General features: G+C 42.6%; 1 protein-coding gene across 1 annotated transcript in view; it reads right to left on the reverse strand.

Annotated features, from left to right (window-relative positions):
• Positions 1-17,266: 17,266 nt before the first annotated feature.
• The window catches only part of REV3L (REV3 like, DNA directed polymerase zeta catalytic subunit), a 220,933-nt gene continuing 214,807 nt past the window's right edge, over positions 17,267-23,392 (reverse strand). The window contains exons 31-32 of the mRNA XM_088460488.1: positions 19,473-19,682; positions 17,267-18,411 (exon numbers count right to left, since the gene is read on the reverse strand). Coding sequence (XP_088316614.1) covers positions 18,271-18,411; positions 19,473-19,682 — 351 coding nt within the window. The 3' untranslated portion in view covers positions 17,267-18,270. The remainder of the gene's footprint in view (positions 18,412-19,472; positions 19,683-23,392) is intronic.

A 23,392-nucleotide genomic window follows, 5' to 3' on the forward strand; every position in this document is an offset into this window, starting at 1 on the left:
CCCTGTGGGGTCTGCCGTGGTTTTATGTACTTCCCTGTCGGTTTTCGGGCATGCTGGAACGGGACTGCTCATTATGGTGCATTTTCACAGGGGGCTGAAGCTTGGCCGGAGTGATCTGCATCAATCTATTATATTGCCTTACCAGTTGTTAGTAAGATATGACCTGCCATAGTATATTTTGAAGATTGCCTAGTACTTTTTAGTAATCTTATATATATCCTTTTTATCACATATTTGTATGTCATTTAATATAATTTGTGATTTATATTTTATATGGCTATATGTTTGTTATGAGACTCCTGCCATATCTAGATATTCTGTTTTATATACATTTTGCTGTGGCTATTTCAAAGCTTCTGTCTATTTTATGGGATCACCCTGCTTTCCTGGTAAAGGTAGTTTCTCTGTTAAAATACCTTAGATATACGTAATCTGGATGTTTTTAGCCTATTATATTTCAGTATTTCTGTATATATTTCTAGTCATTTTACGAAAATGCAGGAAAGTAGTATACGGGAGGAGCCGGCTGCCTGCTTCGTCCTACATATGGCCATTTTTGTATATTTGCCCCAGTTATCCAAATATCTATCCTTTCAATCGGGGGGGGGGGGGGGGGGGATTGTTAGTAGTAGGTTAGTTTAGTTAGGGGGGAGGGAATTGAGGGATCCATGTATACATGAGTTGGGGATAGGCTATACAGGGTGGGGGGTTATAGGGTAGGTTTGCTTTGGGTGTATTTTGTATTTGTTTAGTTATTATTTTTGCGGGTGGTGGAACATTTATGTAGGATTTCCTTGGTTTTTTTATGCACCTCATATGCTTGTTGTTTTTGGTTTGCAGCTCCTCCTTCGGGAACCCGAATGGCGCCTTCGGGTACTCGTTATGTTTTCTTTTTTTTCATATATTACCTGAGATGTGTGTGTATATCCTAAATAATATGACCATACTTTATACTTTGCTTTGTCTGTATGTATATGTCACAAAATATGCTTTTCATACTTGCTGCACTTGCTTTTATTATTATTACTATTTTTTTATTGGGTGTATTTTCAAAACTTTAAATAGTACTTGATTTAAAAAAAGAAGGCTTCAGGGCGCCCAAGAACGGCCAACAAGCGCCAGGACCTTCTCCTAAAGTTGATTCAGCTGCGGGATCGGGGTACCACCAGTGCAGAGCTTGCTCAGGAGTGGCAGCAGGCAGGTGTGAGTGCATCTTCACGCACTGTGAGGCTAAGACTTTTGGAGGATGGCCTGGTGTCAAGAAGGGCAGCAAAGAAGCTACTTCTCTCCAGGAAAAACATCAGGGACAGACCGATATTCTGCAAAAGGTATTAGGGATTGGACTGCTGAGGACTGGGGTAAAGCTATTTTTTCTGACGAATCCCCTTTCAGATTGTTTTGGGCATCTGGAAAAAACCGCTTGTCTGGAGAAGGAAAGGTGAGTGCTACCATCAGTCCTGTGTCATGCCAACAGTAAAGTTTCCTGAAACCATTCATGAGTGGGTTTGCTTCTCAGCCAAGGGAGAGGGCTCACTCACAATTTTGCCTAAGAACACAGCCATGAATAAAGAATGGTACTAAAACATCCTCCATCCAAGAACAGTTGGTGACAAACAATGCCTTTTCCAGCATGATGGAGCACCTTGCCATAAGGCAAAAGTGAGAACTAAGTGGCTCGGGGAACGAAACCATCAAAATTTTGGGTCCATAGCCAGGAAACTCCTCAGACCTTAATCCCAATGAGAACTTGTGGTCAATCCTCAAGAGGTGGGTGGATAAACAAAAACCCACAAATTCTGTTAAACTCCAAGCATTGATTAGGCAAGAATGGGCGGCCATCAGTCAGTATGTGGCCCAGAAGTTGATTGACAGCATGCCAGGGCGAATTGCAGAGGTCTTGAAGGGTCAACACTGCAAATACTGACTCTTTGCATAAACTTAATGTAATTGTCAATCAAAGCCTTTGACACTTATGAAATGCTTGTAATTTTACAGTACTTCAGTATACCTTAGTAACATCTGATAAAAAGGTCTAAAAACACTGAAGCAGCAAACTTTGTGAAAACCAATACTTGTGTCATTCTCAATACTTTTGGCCATGGGGTGTGTATGTGGTTACAAAGAAACTGGATTTAAAAAGCAACCACATGGTGTCAGTTTATTTTCAGCTTTTACGTGTTGCCTCATAAAGCAGAGAAAACTTATTTAATCATGAAAACTAACACTCCAAACTCAAATGTCCATTGCAGAGTCATGTCTGCTATTGTACAGTTGTTCAATAAAATGTTAATCACAACCCATGTATTGTAGTTATGAACAGGTTTGTTAATTATATTATGGTTTATTAACTAACGCAAGCATCAATGTGAACTTAACAATACAAGAATGTAAATCAAATGTTTTATCCCTTGTGTAAAAGTAAATCAGTTCATTTTAGGGCCAGTGTTCAAAAGAAAGAGAAAACTGGCTTTGACGTCAAATGAAGTGCGTTTCACCCAAAGCGATTATTATCACCCGCTTTCCCACATCAATGCTAAGTATTTCAGACTCTAGAAATGGATCGTAACAAGAGCATGTGGATTCATAATACTATATGTATTAAAGTGAGTATATTAACTTGTAATCTTATAAACACTGAAAAAAAAATATCTAGGCATCATTTTACAGTGGCATTTCTTTTCCCAGGGTTTAATTAAAGCAAGTGGTAAATAGACTTCCTAGCAAGGTCAATGCAGGATATGATGCTGTGAATATGAACCGTTTTGATCCTTTTTATACTTAAATAAGCTGATCCAGTCCAGCAAACCACTTCCAATGTAACTGATGCTGTCAGAAGGTAACCCTGCACACACAGGGCAATACTGAAGCTGGGAAGAGGGGAGAGAGAAATGGCATAGTCCCGGGTGACACCCAGAGATGAAACCTGGGCAACAGAGGAGGAGACATTATCAACAGCGGTGCAGAGGGTTGGAGAGGAAGCAGACTTGCCTTGGGGATCGAAAGCACTATGTCATCCAGGAAGAGGCGGCTGACAGACAGGAGGTGACATAAACACACAAGTTTTTTTACATCTTAAATCATGTTTGTTTGGAAATCTGTTTTTAACACAAGTCTGTGACCTTGAAATGTTGACTTAAACATAGTAATGTGGTATATCAACTTAAAGCCTGTTATGTTCTGAACTATTGTTTTGTGAACATTTCTTAATCCTGTACTGAGAAAATTACATTTTGTATGTTCCTCAGTGCCACAATGTGTGGATTTGACATTTTCTTCTTCAGGCTCCATAATGATCCACAGGCATACTGTGGGGTAATGTGGTTGGAGAGATGCAGGCACCAAACAGTTAAAGCTTTCAGCTCCCAGGATGCCTCTTGTCCTCCATATATACCCCACCCCCGGCCACAGGCCTTCAGTTGTTCGTTTGGTGCAGCAGGATTCAGACGCACTTTTCTAACTGGGCTGCTCAGGCAGTCCTAAGGTTTTATTATATGTTTTGTTTTATTTTCTATGTTTTTGGGTTGGCAGTACTGAGCGTCTAAATTAAGACGCATATACTGTGACTCAAGCTGGCCACAGACATAGCAATGTACTCACGATCCGACATCGTGTACGATTTGCCGTGAACTAGCCATGGGAGCTCCCCGGCAGTCGTGAACACGATTTGGTCCAAAAACCTGCAAATTTGATTTCCAATCTCACGATCCATCGATTGGTGGAAAATTTAAATAATAATAACAAAGGGAGGGGCTAGCCAGGGTGTATAAAAAGCAGCCACCATTTTAACCCTGTGCACATTCTGCTCTGCTACTAGTGAGGCTAGGTTTATACCAGCTGAAACCTGCACATTGCTACTGTGCTCTGCTTTGTATTTGGCTTTTACCTTTTACAAAGTGTCTTCTACCTGCAAGTGTGTGCATTCTATCCTGTTCCTGAATTCTGTGCTGATGCATCCCTATTAGTATAAAGTGTAAGTCGCCCAAGCTGGGGTCCAGATGATCCAGGAGAGGGCCCAGCGACGGAGAAGAACATGCTGGACCAAACAGTGGCTGCAGCAAAGGAATACCCACTCTCACATATCCCTGCTGATGGAGATCAAGGACAATAACCCGGACGACTACCGCAACTACCTGCACGTGGATGACGCCACTTTCCAGGAGTTTCTGCATCTGGTGACCCCCCCCCCCACCACACACACACACACATCCGGAGGCAAGATACAAGGTGGCGGAGGGCAATTTCTGCTGAAGAGAGGCTGGTGGCTACCCTGAGGTACCTGGCTACAGGAAGGTCATTTGAAGACCTGAAGTTTGGGACCCTCTACTCACCTCAGTCCTTGGGCGTCATAATTCCAGACATCTGCACGGCTATCGTTAAAGTGCTGCAGTACCAGTATTGCAAGGTAAGAAAAAAAAACACACTACACATTTGTTTCTTGTGAAAGAAAAAAAGTTTTTTGTTTGTTTTTGTTCAATTTAACTCTTTATATAACTGTGACAGCCAATAAGGCTGCATTAACAAGACTGTGCTGCATAGCAGTCATGAACATTTGTGTGGCAAGAACACAACACTACGTAATATTAAATATATTACTTAAACATGTGTATAAACAGTACAAAACAGCATAATCACCAAATTTTATCAATCCCAATAAGTAGCCTGCTGTATGCTATACGGCGGGTCAGAAACCAGATTGAACAGGCATGGCACAAGTACAGATTGTGGCCCCGGCTTCCAGCAATCTGTACTTGTGCCATGTGTGTAGTGACCTTGTCCAATTGTTGTCATCACCACCATATAGCATACAACCTGCACCTATTGAGATTGATGAAATTTGGTGATCATACATACAGAAGAAGAAGAAAAAAGAAAACTTTAAGAGTAACGCGGCAAATCCTCCTCTGCATCCAGCAGAGCATTGTAAACTGTCCTACTTGTGGTTGGGGTGCTGGGAGGGGGAGTAATCTTCAACTGAGCTGGGGGGGGGGGCTGACAGGCATTTGGAGCAGGGGAATAAAGCATAGGGTCAGTAATATAGGTGGAGTCGTGCAAATTACTGTTGAGGGATCGAATGAGAAGCTCATAGACGAGCCTATGGAAATTTTTGGAATTTACCACATCCATTTTTCTCATCTGACAATTAATGTGAGCAGTAAAGTCATCAACAGCATCAGGGGCTTTTTGAAGGATGCTTTCTGCTTTTTGTAGAAACAACTCCTCCTGTTCTGTGTGCTTTTTTTTTTTTTTTTTTTGGGTGATACCGGGGAGGATGATGCTCCTGGTTCAATGGGTGTGGTCATTGTGGTGAAGTTTTCCGCCTCGCTGTCCCCGATCAAAGTTAGGTCCAGCGTGATGGACAAATCTGGATCTTTGGTGGGAATCTATATAGGAAAATAAAAATATTAGTCATGTTTTTCTATAAACTAATTTTTCTATTTTTCCAGTTTCCTAACACCATGGAAGAGCATCGCTGAAGAATTTAAACAACGTTGGAATTTCCCTAACTGCGGAGGAGCCTTTGATGGATAACACATCCGCATCAACCCACCTGCCAACACCGGATCATATTACTACAATTACAAAGGCTTCTTCAGCATCGTTCTCATGGCAGTGGTGAATGCCAACTATGAATTTTTGTTTGTGGATGTCGGCAAGAATGGCCGTGCTTCAGATGATGGGTCCTTCAAACAGACTGCTTTCTACCAGAAACTCACCAACAAAACCCTCCACTTGCCATCACTGGACGAGACAAAGCACGGCCTAAATAATGTTTTCGTCGCAGACGAGGCTTTTGCATTACATGAACATGTGATGAAGCCATTTGCACAGAGGGGCCTGACCAGAGAGAAGAGGATCTACAACTATCGTCTTTCCCGGGCACGGCGCATTGTGGAAAATGTGTTAGGAATACTCAGCAACTGGTTCCGCATTTTCCACATCACCATAAATCTATGTGTGGAGAAGATAGATTGGGTCATGTTGGCGTGCTGTGTGCTACATAACTTTCTGCGAAGGAAAACTACACAACGAGGACCAGTCCCAGCTAGACCAGAAGATGTAGGACCTCCGGAGGAGATTGCAAAGTTTACATCAGTGTCTGCACCAAGGAATGCAACAACATCAACAGCACGTGCCAAAGAAGTGAATGGCATATTTCAATGGACCATGTGTGGTGCCATGGCAGGAGGGCTATCTGTGAGATAAATGACTATAGTGGACAACTGTGATTGAGCAACAAAAAACTTATGAACTGTGTGTGTACTTACCAACAAATCCTCAGACGGTGCAATCACTTCTGCTGCCTCCTGTTCTCCCTCTGGCTCGGCCATCAGGACCACTGACTGGCGTTGTGGCTCTTTAAAAATGCCTGGCACACATTGGTGGGTAGGTGGGTGGCACACATCGGTGGGTAGTGGGAGGTTAATACATGGCCCAGCCACCGCCCGCCTCATTATGGCAGGCGGTGGCTGGGTCATGCATTTAGAAGTGGCTGGCACACATTGGTGGTCAGTGGGGTTGCATTAAATACAGTACCAATACTCACCAAACATACGGCAATCCTGCAGGCTCTATCGTGCTTTCCATATTCCAATATCCACGATGCTGCACAAGATAGCAATTGGGCGTGTCCAGGGTCCTGTCCGTCAACTTCCGCAATGTACGATGAATCGTGAGATACATTGTGAGTAGAAAAAAAAAACCCACGAGTTGGATCGAATCGTGTCCCTGATTGGCAAATCTGGCCTACAGCACACCAGATCTGAAGATGCGAGGTACGACGAGCGGGGACGCGCATTGGCATCGGGATCAAGAGTAGAACTTCACGATTTGCACATATTTACATGATTTGTAGTCCCGATTCGTCGAAATCGGCCAAATTGGGTAAGAAATCGCCATGTGTGTGGCCAGCATCAGTCTACCTTCGCCGGGCCGCAACAACAGTAACAGAGCTGGTGGTTCTCGGCTGAGCATGCTAGCAGCAATGCTGGGACCCAGATTGCAACCGGACGCACAGAGATGTCAGGTAAGGCGATTTCTCGCTTATGGTGAATTGCGCGCGGCAGTCCTTGCTTCCAGCGTAGGAGACTCACCGGAAGCCGCTGCAGTCAGGACCCGGAACGTCCGCATCCTCAGAAGACCACCGGGACCTTATCGTCTGACGCCGGTAATCGGCAGCAGACACTACTGCTGCCACGAGGCCAGCATACCTGGTCGGTTGACTAAGCTTAGGGGAGCTAGGCGCTCCCCCGCCAGATCCGACCCAGATGCGGTACCACCAAAGGTTTTCGCGTGTCTGGGTCGCTCCCTACCTGCCTCGTGTATATGAGACGCACACAGTCCACTAGCTGTTGGTCTTAGGAGGTCTCCCTGTATACCTCTCCCATGGGTCAGGTATATAGTGCTCTATATCCTACCAAGCATTGTGTTTTGAGTAGTTGATTCAGAGCCCATTGCAACTAATACCCCTGTCAGATATACAACCTGGGAAATTTCTCCTGTGCAAATTCCCTGCTCTGACCCGGGAATGTCTCCTGTGCAAATTTCCGGGTATTTGGTCGAGACCCCCCTTTCACACTACAGTGTCTACCCGGGAAATTCCCAGGTAGACCCCTGTCGAAGCTGGATTATTGGCTGAGACAAGATCAGTTTAAAATTGAATCGCAGCGACACCTTCTTGCGACTGGCTGCAAGACGCCATTTTGCGAATGGCCGCCTAAGCGCCATTTTAGATAAACTCACTCTTTAGTACATGTGGCGATATTACTATTAGCATCATGCGATTGCATCTGTGACCATCACCATAAGTTACGGCGATTCACCAAAAGCCCATTTCATGACTTTACGTAGTTTGGGTGCTCTGGATAAAGTGTATATTATTATAATTCCCCTAAAGGATATATTGCATTAGCTAAACAGAGCAAATGGCCACGTGACAACTAGCCTGTGTAGACAAGCTTCCTGGATATAACGTCTGCTCTCACTCCAGGTGGCCCTGCTCGAATACACACCTTACATTAGCAGGATTCCTGCAATAAAATACCTTCAAAGCCTAGAGTGTTATCTTAGGTTTTGGGTCTTGTAGCTGTTCTATTTTGCATTTACACAAGAGCCTGGGAGAACAAAGGACTTTACTTTTGAGCCTGGGAAGGGTGGGGGCTGCTGAGAGAGGGGGGGCGTGTGGAACTATTAGGCTCAGCATTCCACACTGCTAGGTGTTCACTTAGTTTATGTGAGATTTAAGTGCACCATTTCTCATACACACATTAATACGCACAATTGCGCTGGTAACTAATCGCATATTAGCGAATGCATAAGATCCTATATGAAAACGCTGTTCATTAGCTTTATGCGCACGCATCTGCTCCAAGTTAACTAGAGTCTTTACATCAAACCCCGCATACTCACATATTACATATTCACATACAAGATTCCATAAGCTTTAAGGGATAAGATTTAAGTTTGTGCATTTAGTATAAATGCTGTGAAATAAAGATTATTTGGAACTAAGGTTTTATACATGCTAAGTAAGCCGTGTTTGGTTTTGTACTGATGCGTACTCTTTCAACAGAATTCCGGTATTATCAGTGTGGAGATCGCATCATGCATTCTCAACTTATGGACCGCAGAGACTTCAAGCAACAAAATGTATATTATATGAACAACTGTTAGGATGTTGCATGGGGCGGGAAACCAGAGAAACCAGAGACCCTCAGTTGTTGGAGACTGGGTTGTGTCTATTTGAATCAGCCTGTTAAATGCTCTGTAACAGATACATCCCCCTTGAGGACCAATGGCATCAGCAACAAACTTCTCTATTGTGTTGTCTATTTCTGGGGGGTATAAATATGTGTGCTCCAACACTGGGTCTTGGTCTTCTTGCTGAATGCTGACTGACGAGGGGTTTCTTGCTGATGCCTAACATCTGGACCAGAGAACGCTGCGTATGTATACTGTACTTGGGTCTGTATAATTCCTTTTGTGCTGAATTGTGTATGGATAAATAGCGTGTAACTGACTGTACTTTTACTTGAATAATACTTTGTGCTTTGGAACCCCACGTTCCAAGTCTGGAGTCTTTATTTACTGTATGACTGCGTACGCAAAATAGCGTCATCCTTAGAGGTTTCTAGGTAGGATATTAGAATGTATAGGCAGGGGTATATAGAGGTTCTAATTCAGTATTGTTACCCCTTTCAGACAAGAGCAGGATTTTTCTGCTTACCTGCCTCTTCTCTACCGTCTGCTCCTCCTAGCCTATCCCCTCTCTGGCTGATGATGATGATGTCATCATTCAGCTGCCGGAAACCGGCCAATCATAATGTAGATTTTTTTAAAATTTACATTTCTTTTAATTCCCTGGTGGTCCAGCGGGAGTGCGGGTGGCCCGCTATGGCTGGGACCAGTTGGTGGTCTCCAGCGCGGGTGTCCCCGGCATCCAGCTGGGGTCCTGTGTCGCTGACACAGCAACCGGCGTGGCAGGCAGCCCGCTGTGGCAGAGACCCGCCGGCGGCTGTCCACACCGTCCGGCTAGGGTTCTCTGTACACAGCCGGCCAGCACTAGGGGTGGTGAGCAGCAGCGCTGAGCGTCCTATAGGACGCTCTGCACTGTCAACTCCATGTCAAAGCTGCTTGGTGCTGCCCGGGAGTAGTACATTTCCAGGTAGCACCATTCAGACAGAAGCAGGGTAATTTCCTGGGACTTAAGTCCCAGGAAAAACCCTGGTCAATTGAAGGGGCGGCTACCCGGGAACGTGTTTCGGGTAGGTACCTTTGAGACAGACACGGCTACCCGGGAATTTGGCTGAGGTAGGCCAAATTCCAGGGAATCTCAAGATGTCTGAAAGGGGTATAAATTGCATATGCATTGTATGTGACTGTTTGCTAGCTGCAGTGTTTATACTGCCTTTTATTTCTGACTGTCAGTTATTATCATTGTTTTTCTCCTCATCCTTCTGTTGCAGGGGTGTTTTTCTTCGCATTTAATTGTTATTTGTGAAGGTTGTCACATTACATTGCCTTTTACTTTTGACATATAAATTTTAAAGGTAATAATGAAATCAGGAGGAGGGGGCCCCTGTGCTTACTTCATGTAAGGCCTGTTTAGCGGGCTTGACCTCTTAGGACTTGGTTAAGGATGGCTTGTGTGTTGTCTGTTATAAAGAACCACCTCACCAGTCCAGTATACCAGTCCCTGTACAAGAGCCATCTTGGGTGTTTTTCCTTGTCTCAGGTTATGAAGCAGTTTGGGGTACCCACAGCATGCTATGTTTACACCTCCTATACATCCATCCTGGATGGATGCTTATGCCCACTCAAGTCAGAGTATGGCTCAGTCAGCAGTTGCAAGCAGACCGATCATTAATAAGGTGCCTAAATGCAAGTTACGTTTTTATCAATCTGCTCAGCATATGGATTCAGACAAATCGGATGATGCGCACGGTTCTACTCCAGGGTCTAGCTCGGGAGAGTAGAACCATCTGTCCTCAGTGGATGTTCCTTCTTTGGTGAGGGCAGTTAAATTAATCCTAGATATTCAGGATGAAGAACCAGCTCCTAGTACGAAGACTCCAGTGTTTAAACACTAGAAGGTGGTAAAAATGGAGTTTCCTAAATCTACTTAGCTTACTGAGACGGCGACCTGTCATAGCCACTGGAACACAAGGCTGCCCAGCGTCCTTGGTGACCTATTATGGCTGCTGGGGACGCAGGGTAAAAGCGCATGCGCGACCAGCGCTTCCGGGGGCCAGTCATGGCTGCTGGAATGCATGGTTGCCTAGCGCTGGTTTATAAACTAGGAAGAGCCACTTTTCCCAAGGACACAATTAGGTGATTTATAAGGTAAATAATTGATTTTCACATTGAGTATTTTTTAGGGAGGTAATCACCCCTATTTATTGTATATTATAAGGGAACTTTCAGCTATAGGTAAGATGTAATAAGTGTTCTAGAGTTTTGTTTCCAAATTTAGGGACAGGAAGTGATGCCATGCCCATTAGGTATATAGTGGGAGAAATCGTGAGCTCCTCATTGCAGCCTGTTCCTGGGAACAGGTCACACCACACCATTGGAGGTGAACATAGTCCATATTATTAGTATGTATGAAGGAATCTTTCATTATAATCCTTGTTAGTTTGGGTTATTATTTTATAGATAGTATTGTATTGAGTGCATTAATGGAGGTTTTTTTTATCACATAGCCTCCAGTATAAAATTATTATTATTGTTGGATTAGCTATGGAATTGTGAGCTGTTCTATTTCTTGTTTATTATATCATACCATATGATGGTCATCTTGTAAATATATAGGTCCGCTTTAAGGATACTATTCCGCCAGTTCTATATTGGATTGTTTACATCCATTTGGGTATGTACTGTGCTTATGGTGTATGTATATTCAAGACCCCTCACTTACTCTAATTTATGCTTTTTAATATGTATTCACCCTTTTTAATATTGTGTACATTTTGTTTTCCATTTAAGAATGGTTTACTCCTGATAAAGTCCTTACGGACGAAACAAGCAGGATTGTGATTTCTTAGATCCATTTGTCCGAAGGGGGGAACCTGCTGAATGAGTTCAGGCCCAGTGTGGGTAGCGGCAGGATATTTTTTACTGACCTCCTCTGTCAAGACGATGGAAAATCAATTGTGTAAGCAATTTTATGATATTTTGATATAATTAATTATGTCCATTGACGTGAAGTTTTAATAAAAATAATTTTCTATGGAATCTAATGGTGGGCTATTGGGTCATTTCTTGGGTGTTCTTTTGGTGATAGGGTCTTTTTTAGAAATGTTCTGGTATATATAGAACAGGCCTGTTGTGAAACTACACATCCCAGCATGCCCTGCCACAGGTTTAGCATTCCCTAATAGCAAAACTGAAGCAGTGCATGCTGGGACTTGTAGTTTTACAACAGCTGGAGAGCCACAGGTTGGCCATTCCTGATATAGAATCATCCATCAACTTTATTGAAGCTTTTCCAAAATCCACCAGAGCAAAGAGAATCACATTTGAGATTTGGATTGAAAACTCCTCTTGGACATTGGGCCTGATTCAGAGCTGCTCGTAAGTGGCCGCTCGTTCGCTCCGAGTGATGTTTGACCAACTGCGCATGCGTACGGATCGTAATACGCATGCGCGAACCAGTCAGTGCGGCCGAAAATCGTTTGTTCGCTAAATAGCGAATGCCTGCTATTTTGAGTGACAGAATGAGGCGTATGTGGGTGGTAACAGGGGAAGATGCTTGAAAATGGGGAGTGGAGATCCGAACGCAGGCGTGCTTAAAGGTCAAAACGGGCGTTTTATGGGTGTGCATAATTAATACAGCAGCGTCATTGACCACGTCACTGGGTTATTTTATAGCCAGAACTGCTCGCAAGATTGTGGTAGCAAAAGCCAACCACAAGAATAGCGAGCAGTTCATACGCTGGTCGATGTACTCGATTAATCTAATAAATAGCGGACATGACGTAGGATGCGACCAGCCAGGGGGCGTAGTTTTCCAAAAAACTACCGCATGTTTTGTACGCTCGTTCAGACCTAGAGGCGTGAACAGAGCGCAAAGAGCGAACGGTTCATTTGAGTAGCCACCCCTTTTTTCTGAACGAGCGAGCGCAAATAGCGTCCGGCTCTTAATCAGGCCCATTGTTCATTTCATATGGGTGTTATCTCAAACCTTCAAAGACCTTTGTTCATTTATCACATATAGGTGTTGTTTACTCAACGGCCTTTAGATTATATGCACCTTCTAAGTGTTTTTTGATTGTCTATGTTTTTGTTTCCACTAACAGGGGTTCTACTTGAGGTGCAGCAGTTCTTATACTATATAGCGCAAAAAAAGGAATTTTTTGTATAATATATATATATATATATATATATATATATATTTTTTCATACTAGACACCAAGTGCTGACCTTGTCCTTTATCACTTAATGTAAAACTGAGGAAGGGGTTGGAGGAGAGGAGCTTTTATACTAGAAAAAAGTCAAGTGCTTGCTCCTAAACCCTCAGTATACACCATGGTCAACCGGTGTCCCCCAGATGGAGGAATGATAAATTTCATGTTTAAAATATTTATTTTAGAGCTATTTCATTTAGTGCAGGGATGGGGAACCTCAGGCCAGGGGGCCGTATAAGGCCTGCGGAATAATTTGGTCTGGTCCTGAGCTTTTTTCTGCTAGCCTCATCTGGCTAGCAGGGTGCCTAAAATCTAACCCTGCATCCAGAGTCTATGCAGCGGTGCCGCCTGGAGTGTTCTTAGGATGCTTCAGACAGTCACACCGCTGCCCTTACAGCTCCCCGGAGCATCCTGAGGATGCTTTGGGCATTGCTGTAATCACCGGTGATTGTGGCCCCACTCCCGTCTTGGTATGCACCAGGCCCGCGAATAATGTTATATATATCAAAATGGCCCTTGGCATAAAAAAAGGTTCCCCACCCCTGATTTAGTGGCTCAAAGGGTGTGCCTGTAAGAGCATTGGGTGCTAATTTGAGATCAAACATATGACTTGTTACAAGGCCCAATCATTTTTCTTGCCTGGAAGAAATGAATGATTAGCTCTTCTGACACCAACACCATGCTGACGTCTAGACCATGAGTGTAGATAGGGCACAGCCCATGCCAAGTCCATCTTGTAATAAATCAAGTATATATGGTACAATAACACTTTGCCTTCCAACCAAGAAATAAACCTGCAACTGCTGTAATAAGTTATAGAAGTTTTTTTTTTACCTTCCTTGCATGAGAGTGTTAAATCACTGGCCCTGATAATTGCTTTCCTCTGAGTAGTCCCTGCTCAATTTCCATGTTATTAATTTGAGTGGTTTTATATTTGGGTGAAGACTGGGTCCTGACATCACACATTTAGGTGAAGAGATAGAGGCCATTGTACATCCTGAAGCATCTCCCAGGCAATCAGAAATCAAGGGTGACATATCAAAATTGGAAAGATTACTATTGCCTCTTTCTTAGCATGCAAGAGATGAGAGGAAATGGAGGAAGTGCAGTAGCTAAATGGAACCTTGATGAGAGTTACAGTGCATCTATCTCTTCTGTTCCCTTAATGTTGCAGATTGGTTTCAAAATCAAAAAGTTTCTAAATAAACGCAGCCTTCCAAAATTGGCCAATCACTTGTTTCATGCTCAGATAATCTTCCACTACATTCTCTTTGGCTGCCATATGGAATACTACAGACATTTCATGTTTTTCCTGCCCAATGTAACAATATTATACTTCCTTCATTGCTTTGTTCTTCATGCACCCTTGATGCGCTCATTTCGAGTATATTTATATGAGGATTCCTTTCTTTACTTGTCCTCTGAGATGCCCCAAGTGTGAACACATTTCTTGCAAATCTGTATTCATTAGGGACCAGCATTTTTAAATCCTTTGCTTTGAATTAGTAACACAGATGGTTACACTTGTATTTAAATCATCCTTTGTATCAAATGCTTGCTTCATCCATGCAATTAGATTGTTGCTCATGTGTTTGCAGCATCTCCATATCCTGAGATTTGCACTTTGTGCAAACATTTTAATTTCTTTCTGCTAAAAAAGACCCATCAGAGCGCAGTTATATACCATCCCAGGGGCATTTTATTTTTATTCTTAGAATACAATAGAAGGGTTCTCAGAGGGGGATCGCAGCGGCAGGCTGACAAAAGCAGAGTTCCCGGCAGCGGAAGCCCGACAGCGCTGGAAATCCCGATCGTCCTAAAGGTAAGTAAAAACTAACCTAACCCCCTAACCCTCCTTAGGGGTGCCTAACCCTAAGCTCCCCCCCAAGTGCCTAAACTTAATCCTCCCTCTAAGTGCCTAACCCTAACCCCCCCCCCCTTCCCCGCTGCATAAACCTAAGTCCCCCGCGGGGGTGCCTAACCCTCCCTCCCCCTAGTCTAACCCTAAGTCCTCCCCCCGGGTGCCGTAAACCTAACCCTCCCCCCCCCGCGGCTGTCCGCTCGCGGCGCCCGGCATCCCTTCGATCGGGATGCCGGGCGCCGGTCTCCCACCGTCGGGAAAATGACAGGCGTCTAGATATAGACGCCTGTCATTTAACCCACGCCGGGATAAAGCAACCTGACACCCGGTTTCTCGATTGCATCCCCTCAGAGGCTGGTGCTACATACAATATAGAATACTACTACACAAACACATATAGAAGGGGGATTCAACAGATGATGTACAGTTGTGACTGTGGAATTTGTGGGGGGGGGGGGGGATGTTCTAGGAGAGGCAAATATACCATACTCACTTTAAATTAAAGGTGAGAGAATCTTGTAAAGGTATCTTTGTTCACCAATGCTCTTTGAGTGGATCTCCTAAATATCAAATAGAATGCATGCTACCACAACAAAGGAAGTATATCTTTACTCTAAAACTCAAAGATATACATCAAACTGTTTCTTTCAATGTGAGCGTACCATACTCACATATGGTCCTAGAGGATCTTATACATAAAGGTTTCGTCCAGACTCCAATCTAAGTAGATTAAAAATAAAAACATACTGGACTACTATCCATTGCAAATGTAGTATGATGGAAAAATACTACTGTACATAATTTCCACTGTACCTTTCTCCCATGGGTTGAACAAAATTACATTGCAGTATTTATACAGCTTGGCAGTTCCACCAGGATATACTGTGTAATGGTACATACACACGGTCAGATTTTTCTTCAGATCTGAACGATAACTATTTCAAAAATCGTTCATATCTGAAGGAAAATCTGACATATCTGAACGATGAACAATGCGCGTTCCTGATGGTCAGATAACGATATCTGACATCTGATGTGTTTGCAGTCAGATTTGGACGATTCCACTCATTTTAATGCAGTCAAAAATCGTTCATAGATCAAATCGTTCAATCATACATCTGACAAATCTGACCGAGTGTATGCGCCATAAGAACAGAGCTTAAAGAGGAACACCTGAAGCATTACTTAAAATATCATATTATAATAAAATAGCTTAAAGTAATAAAAAATAGCACTAAAAATGACAATGCCCATCAAAGTGTTTTTGATGTAATTACAAAAGGCTCCTGCTTTTTAATGCATCATTAAACTCCATTTAACCACTAAGTTATGATATTTTTGTTCCACAAAATTTTTTTTTTTTTCATAAAATATATTAAAAATACTTTTTAAACTTTAATACTTTATTTAAAAAATATATATGTAAAGGGTGCTTTCCACCTCTGCATCCCCCCATGTCCATAAGCCCCCATTATAAAATAACTTTGCATCCCCCATTGACACTAGCCCCCAGTGGCCATAAATCTTAACAGTAAACTACACACCCCCATAGCAGTAGTAAAAAAAAAAATCTGTTTTATAAACCTACCCCCCCTCCATAAAAAGCCCTCCTTCTCCTACCCGGTGACCAATGTAATTTTTTTTTTTTTATCATACCCTCCCTCCAGCATAATAATTATTTATGTGAACCCCCCCTTGGAGGTTACCTCCCCACGGGTATATACTCCTCCCTATCCCACTTGCAGAGTGTGTGTCAGTCCCCACCTGCTGCAGCTGATCTCTACACTTGCAGAGATCAGTCATATAGAGCTTGGATAGGAACCTGGCACAAATGCGCTCCCAGAATGCTGATGACACGATCGCGCAGTGATGTCGGTAGTCACAGGCCGCCGCATCCCTGCAGAGCGGCCCAAGGAATCAGAGGAGATCTGTCCTGCAGTTGTGCAGAACGAATCTCCTCTTCTAAAGCTGGAGCACCACCTTGCCAGCTGAAGCACTTCTTGCTGCGGCATCGCCATTCAATTGGTTAAAAAACATAAAAAGCCGTCGAGCCTTTTTAACGCTTTTGCACACATGCTACTGCCTTCCTCTGTTCTTGCATTTCAAGCCCATATTCCGGCAACCCCTTTCCTTTACTACCACTTTATTATAAGGTTTAATTTTACGTGCTTTGTTTAATTCATTGTACCTTCATGTCGTTTTGATTTTCCACCTCAACAAAAATATATTTAAAAAAAAAAGCTGGAGCCAGTGCAAGTTGTTTAGCACGTGAAATGGCAACCAAACATATGACCTCTTTATTTAATTTATAACCCCTTCTTCTACTTTCTTTGCACACCAAAGATAAAACTGTTATGATAAATATGTGGGGCAGCAATGTAATCATAATATTAATGGCTCTATATCATTGTCATTTTATATTCCCACAAACATTCATCTTCTATTTAACAAAGTTGCTCTGATTTTTTGCACAAAATCAAAACAGTCACCATATTATATATTTTATTCATTTTTAATATTGTTTTCATTTTAACTTTTCAAACGATTTCCAGTTTAGAAAACAATACACTGACCACATATTCCTTTTTTTAATTTTATACAGTTATACAAATAATCTAAATACACTGTTGTGTTCAGGATGATGGCAAATAAGATTTAACTGTACATAAGAAAAGAAAAATATTATAAGCATATTTAGAAACCATAAAAATGTCTATACAAAACAAGCAAAATGGAATAAATCTTATATTTAAAGTATTGCAACAGTCCCACAGTTTTATAACAAAAAAGGTCTTTGCACAGTTCCTCACAATGCCCCAGTAACAGCTAAAGCAAGACAGCAATATACTTTTTTTTATTTTCCTTTTTTTACCTTTTATAAGAAAATGAAAAAATGTCTGAAATGTTACAGAGAAATACGATTTGCACATCAAAATAACAAAAGATGTCATGAGCGGAGCAAAATGTGGAGGACACACATCAACCGACTGTATAAAATCCCATTGCACATTATTTTACTCAGTTGTTTCAAAAGTAAAAAAGGTATATTTACAAAATATTTTGCACTTAAACTTAGAAATGATATGGGTGCTCTAGAATTGAAGAGAGGTCCTGATACTGATGTATCTAGAGAGGTGCATTCTTCTAGTCAGATTTCAGTGCTCCTTTCCAAGCAGCAAGCCAGGAAGTAACTGAAGCCTATTATAAGGAACGCATTTACACAATGATTCCTCTAGCTTTTTTAAACACCTGCATTATAAAACTGTATGTTACAAAGTCAAAATAAAGAAAAAAAATAATATTTTGTACATTGTAAAAAGATAGCAATACATAGCAATTAAAATTGAACCCCCAGCACTGATGGAGATGAGTGTTACTTTGAATAATAGTCATATTAAACAAATCATAAAAATCATGAAAGAAATGCAATCCAAAACAGCACCATGCACAAGTTTGTAGTGTGATAAACACAGAAAGATAATAGCACCGGTCACCTCCTTAGACATTTCAAAACTGGTCAAGGAGCTGACGTAGATATGGAGCCTTGGAGAGTTCCCGGCTCACTCTTGAGAGCTTGAAGAGTACTGGACAGTTGAGGGAAACACACTGGATCTGTTGATCACTGCAGCCTGTGCAATTCTTGCATAACTAGAAGGGAAACAGTGACAGAAGAAATCATTCAATGCGGGCACCAAGGATGTGATACACAGCAAACCTGTCTTAATATATTGTTCATCCAAGCAAGCAGGATGTCATTACTTTGATACCTCACTTTGATTTTTATAAGATTACATTATGAAATGAATATCCTGAGAAATGCATACCAAATACACAATACTAGAGGTTTGGATTCATTCTCTACTATATTCTATTTTTATTTGTCTTACGGGCATTTCAGGGTTAAAACCTTTTGTTGCGTTATAAAAGGTCTTAAATATGTTTACCTTCACATTAGATTTGTTTTTTTACTTCTTTGCATTAAACCATCCTGAACATTTGGTGTGACAGTAAAAGCATTTTTATTTCTTTAGTGCTTTACGTGTGGGTGGTGTCAGCATTGCGGGGCGAGTGCTTTACGTGTGGGTGGTGTCGGCATTGCGGGGCAGGTGCTTTACGTGTGGGTGGTGTCGGCATTGCGGTGCCAGTGCTTTACGTGTGGGTGGTGTCGGCATTGCGGGGCCAGTGTTTTACGTGTGGGTGGTGTCGGCATTGCGGGGCCGGTGCTTTACGTGTGGGTGGTGTCGGCATTGCGGGGCAGGTGCTTTACGTGTGGGTGGTGTCGGCATTGCGGGGCCAGTGCTTTACGTGTGGGCGATGTCGGTATTGCGGGGCGAGTGCTTTACGTGTGGGTGGTGTCGGCATTGTGGGGTGAGTGTTTTGCATGTGGGTAAAATATTTTTAGGAGCTTTGTTTTATATGTGGAATAAATATGAAATGTATGTAAAGGAAATGTGCATGTTACCCTCTTGTGCTTCTCCCTACTATATTTTCATTTATCTCTTACTCCCCTCTAGGGCAACTAACACTTGGCTGCTTCTGTGGGTGTAAAGGTTGCTAATATAGCTATGTTCATTATCCATGTCCTGCTTTGTATTGTAAGTCGCTGGTTACTTATTTGTTTTTGTAGTTTAAAAAGGCGCTGCGGAACACTTGTGGCGCCATATAAATAAATGATGATGATAATAATATTATTACAATGATGCATTTACCTGGACTAGTTGGTGTTGCCTATATTCCAACTCTCTAATTTCTTGATTGAGAATCACTACAACATGCTGCGGTTGACTTCTACATTTATCACAGATCCCATGTTGCGTCAATTCATCACAGATCGGACAATGCAAAGTTGTAAAATACTGAGAGATTGTGCCTTTCCTTCCGTCCAGCTCATTTCGTACTGTTGAACAGGCCTTCTGGATCTGATAGAGGAAACAAAACACTGATAACTGTAGTATACTGTTTGGTGGCAAAATAACTTGTAATAATTAAAAATATTAGACAGTCCTTCAATCTGACAAACATGTACATGCTGTGGTACCAGTTATTGTATTATCTAATATCTGTATTACTGCATCAGAAAGAAAGAATTGCACTTCCCTTTCAAATCTATGCTGTAGTCCTCAGCAAGGAGGAGCAATTAAGTTTGCGTTAACACCATACCATCAGTTTGGAAAGTTTTATAGGCCAATTAAAAAGATAAATAAATTGTGGGTGGTGTGATGTACCAGGTAACCTCAGCAGAGAAAGGATTGATAGTCATTGCCCGATAATATATAAGGCATCCATGGCAGGGGTGGACAATGTTTGGACACTCTTTAGCCTAGAATTTGCATATTGATGAACTGCTGCTATAACATCTTAGTAATCTAACACTGGTTCTGATGGATCATGTCTTTTTGGAGAAACACATCTGTTTATATGCTGGATTGTTGCTTACATCACTTCACTGCTAATAGACCTGGTACACAGTTCAGTTAAATGTATCTAACATCGCCAGGCTTCAGTGTCAACTCTTCCAAGCATGCGATCAATGGCAAGAAGAGTCCGATTTCTGATTCACCTGGAATCTACTGTGCTTGAACCAGATTCTCAGATATACAGGAGATATGTATGTGCACACTATTAATTACAAATGAAACAATTAAAAAAAAAAAAGCAGGAAAATAATTGTGATTTTGGGGTGAGTTTAGGCAAATAAAAATCAATTATTTTTATTTAAATAAAGTGAATGGAAATATTAATTTGGGGTAATTTGAGGCCAATATTGGCATGTATTTATTGGACCAATCAAGCTAATTGAGAACTTCCAATTGCCTAATTACTCATTAAGGGAAGGTCCAAGGGCTTCTGTAGGGGTCAGAGACATTTTTAGCTTAAAATAGGGATTTTACATTTTTGTTAGATCTGCTCTGGGGCTACCAGAAAATAGCTGCGGTAATTCCTACAGAAATTAGCACAACTGACTTTTTATCCGGCAAATAAATAGGAAAAACCTCACGGCCAGCAGGGTTTTCAAAACTTTGCCTGCAATTGGATAGTCCCCTATAAGTGCTCCATAGATCAACTAGATTCTTCAGTTGTACTGCAAGTTGGATGAATAGGTTATGGAAAGAGGAAAGTGCCATCATAATACCACCTTCACAGCTCCAAGATCCTATCTTTCAGTATAATAAATAAATAATATGGGATGCCAATTGTTTCTAAAGAAGAGAGTTTTCAAAACAAATCTAACTTATATAATCTGCTTCTTAATACTGTATTTTAAGCTCTCACATGAACTGTCAGCGGTGTGTGCATATTCTTCTCAGTCACTTGTGTTAATACAATTATGAAAAATATCACTGTGATGATTGATGTTAACCAGCTTTGGTATAAATTTGAATAAATGTATAGAATATTTTCTGACCACGAAATATAGATTTTCATTAGAGAATTACGCTTCAAGTTTTTACAATATATTTCCATATTTGTATAATTACTACATACCCTATATGGCACCTGTCAAGGGGATGCAGTGAGACTACCGGCAGTGGAAGCCCGACCCGGGACTAAAGATAGGCTTCGGGATTTCGACGCCTATCTTTATCCCCACGCAGAACTTCCAGCATACCGAACAAAGGCAAGCAGGGCTTCGTAGGTCTTAGCCAGGGAAGGGGGGGGGACTTAGGGTTAGACACCCCTCCGGTGAGGGATAGGGTTTGGGTACGGGGAGGGGGGGTTACGGTTAGGCACCACCAGGGGGGGTTTGGTTTAGGGTGCAGGAAGGGGGGGTTAGGCACCAACGGTGGAAGGTTAGGGTTAGGCACTAGGGAAGGGGGGGGATAGGGTTAGGCACCACTAAGGGAGGGTTACAGAGGGGTAGGGTTAGCATACTTACCACCCCTGTCGGGATCTTGAAGTATCGGGATGCCGCTGTCAGAATTTGAACTGGCGGCTATTGAGGAGCCGGTATTTCATACCGATCCCCTGTCAAGGGGTGGGATATATTGGGCAGTACGTGAACAGTCAGTTCTTGAATTTGTGGTGTTGGAAACAGGAAAAAGTCAAGAGTATCTCCAAAATGGCGGATTTTGCAGAGTGGTCTCGGTATGCAGTGGTTAGTACCTACCAAAAGTGGTCCATGGAAGGACAACCGATGAACTGCCGACAGGGTCATGGGTGCCCAAGGCTCATTGATGCGCATGGGGAGCAAAGGCTAGCCATCTGAACCAATCTGGACAGAAGGGCTACTGTAGCACAAAAAGCTGGGTGCAATAAAAAGGTATCAAAACACACAGTGCATCACAGCTTGATGCGTATGGGGCTATATAGCCACAGACCGGTCAGAGTGCTCATGCTGACCCCTTTCCACCACTAAAAGCTCCTACAATGGGCACGTGAGTGTCGGAACTGGCCCATGGAGCAATGGAAGAAGGTGGACTGGTCTGATGAATCCCATTATATCGGACGGCCAGGTGAGTGTGTGTCATTTACCTGGGGAAAAGATGGCACCAGGATGCACTATGGGAAGAGGGCAAGCCAACAGAGGTAGTGTGATGCTTTGGGAAATGTTCTGCTGGTAAATCTTGGGTCCCGCCATTCATGTGGAAGTTCCTTTAACACATACTACCTACCTAAACCTTGTTGCAGGCAAAGTACACCCCTTCATGGCAATGGTATGTCTTGATGGCGGTTGCCTCTTTCAGCAGGATAATGCGCCCTGTCAAACTGCATAAATTGTTCAAGAACGGTGTGAGGAACCTGACAAATTTCAATGTGTTGACTTGGCCTCCAAATTCCCCATATCTCAATGTGATCGAGGATCTTGTGATGTGCTGGTAAAACAATTCCGAGCAGGCCCCACCTCGCAATTTACAGGGTTTAAAGGATCTGCTGCTAACGTCTGGGGGACAGCTACCACAGGATACCTTCAGAGGTCTTGTGGAGCCCATGCCTCAACAGGTCAGAGCTGTTTTTTGGCATGAGGGGGACATACATAATATTAGGCAGCTGATTTTAATGTTATGGCTGATGGGTGTATACTCTGTGTGTGTCAATGTGACTGATGGTCAATGTTAGACATGGGACAATTAAAAAAAAAAGTTTGCCGTGCAACAACCTTTCTCCGGTATGGCAGCGCGCATAGTCGCAGCAGCTGCAACACACACTTACACAATTACACCCTGTCGTTCGTTTTGCAATGCGAGAGCAGAGCAAGCACAGCAGTAACATGAGGAGGAAGTACATTTGCTTACAGTACAGCAACAAATTCTTGTCCAAGTCTGAGATAGTGGCTTAGAAGATTAGTGTAGTGAAGAGTACTGTAGTCGATATGATAATTTGAGGCAACTGCTTCTTGTATAGTGTATTGAGGTGGATGCTAATCCCATTGCGGCTGCCTCTTGTAGGCAGAAGTAATGAGAAGTTATGCTAATGTTGCCCTTTGGCAGCATCTCTAATCTGCCAGTTGCATAAAAAGACCATCTATCTTCTGAGCAAACCTATGGCTGCTCAGAATGTCCATCAGAAGCAACAAGACTGCATACAAAGCTGCATACAAAGACGCAGTCCCTGGCTGCAACACGTTCGCAACATGCCTGCATTTGACTAGCCAGCCCTGGTTACCTCCCATAAATGCACGCTGTCACTC

This window comes from Taudactylus pleione, unplaced genomic scaffold (assembly GCF_031769625.1).
Source record: "Taudactylus pleione unplaced genomic scaffold, aTauple2 ptg000046l, whole genome shotgun sequence".
Lineage (NCBI taxonomy): Eukaryota > Metazoa > Chordata > Amphibia > Anura > Myobatrachidae > Taudactylus > Taudactylus pleione.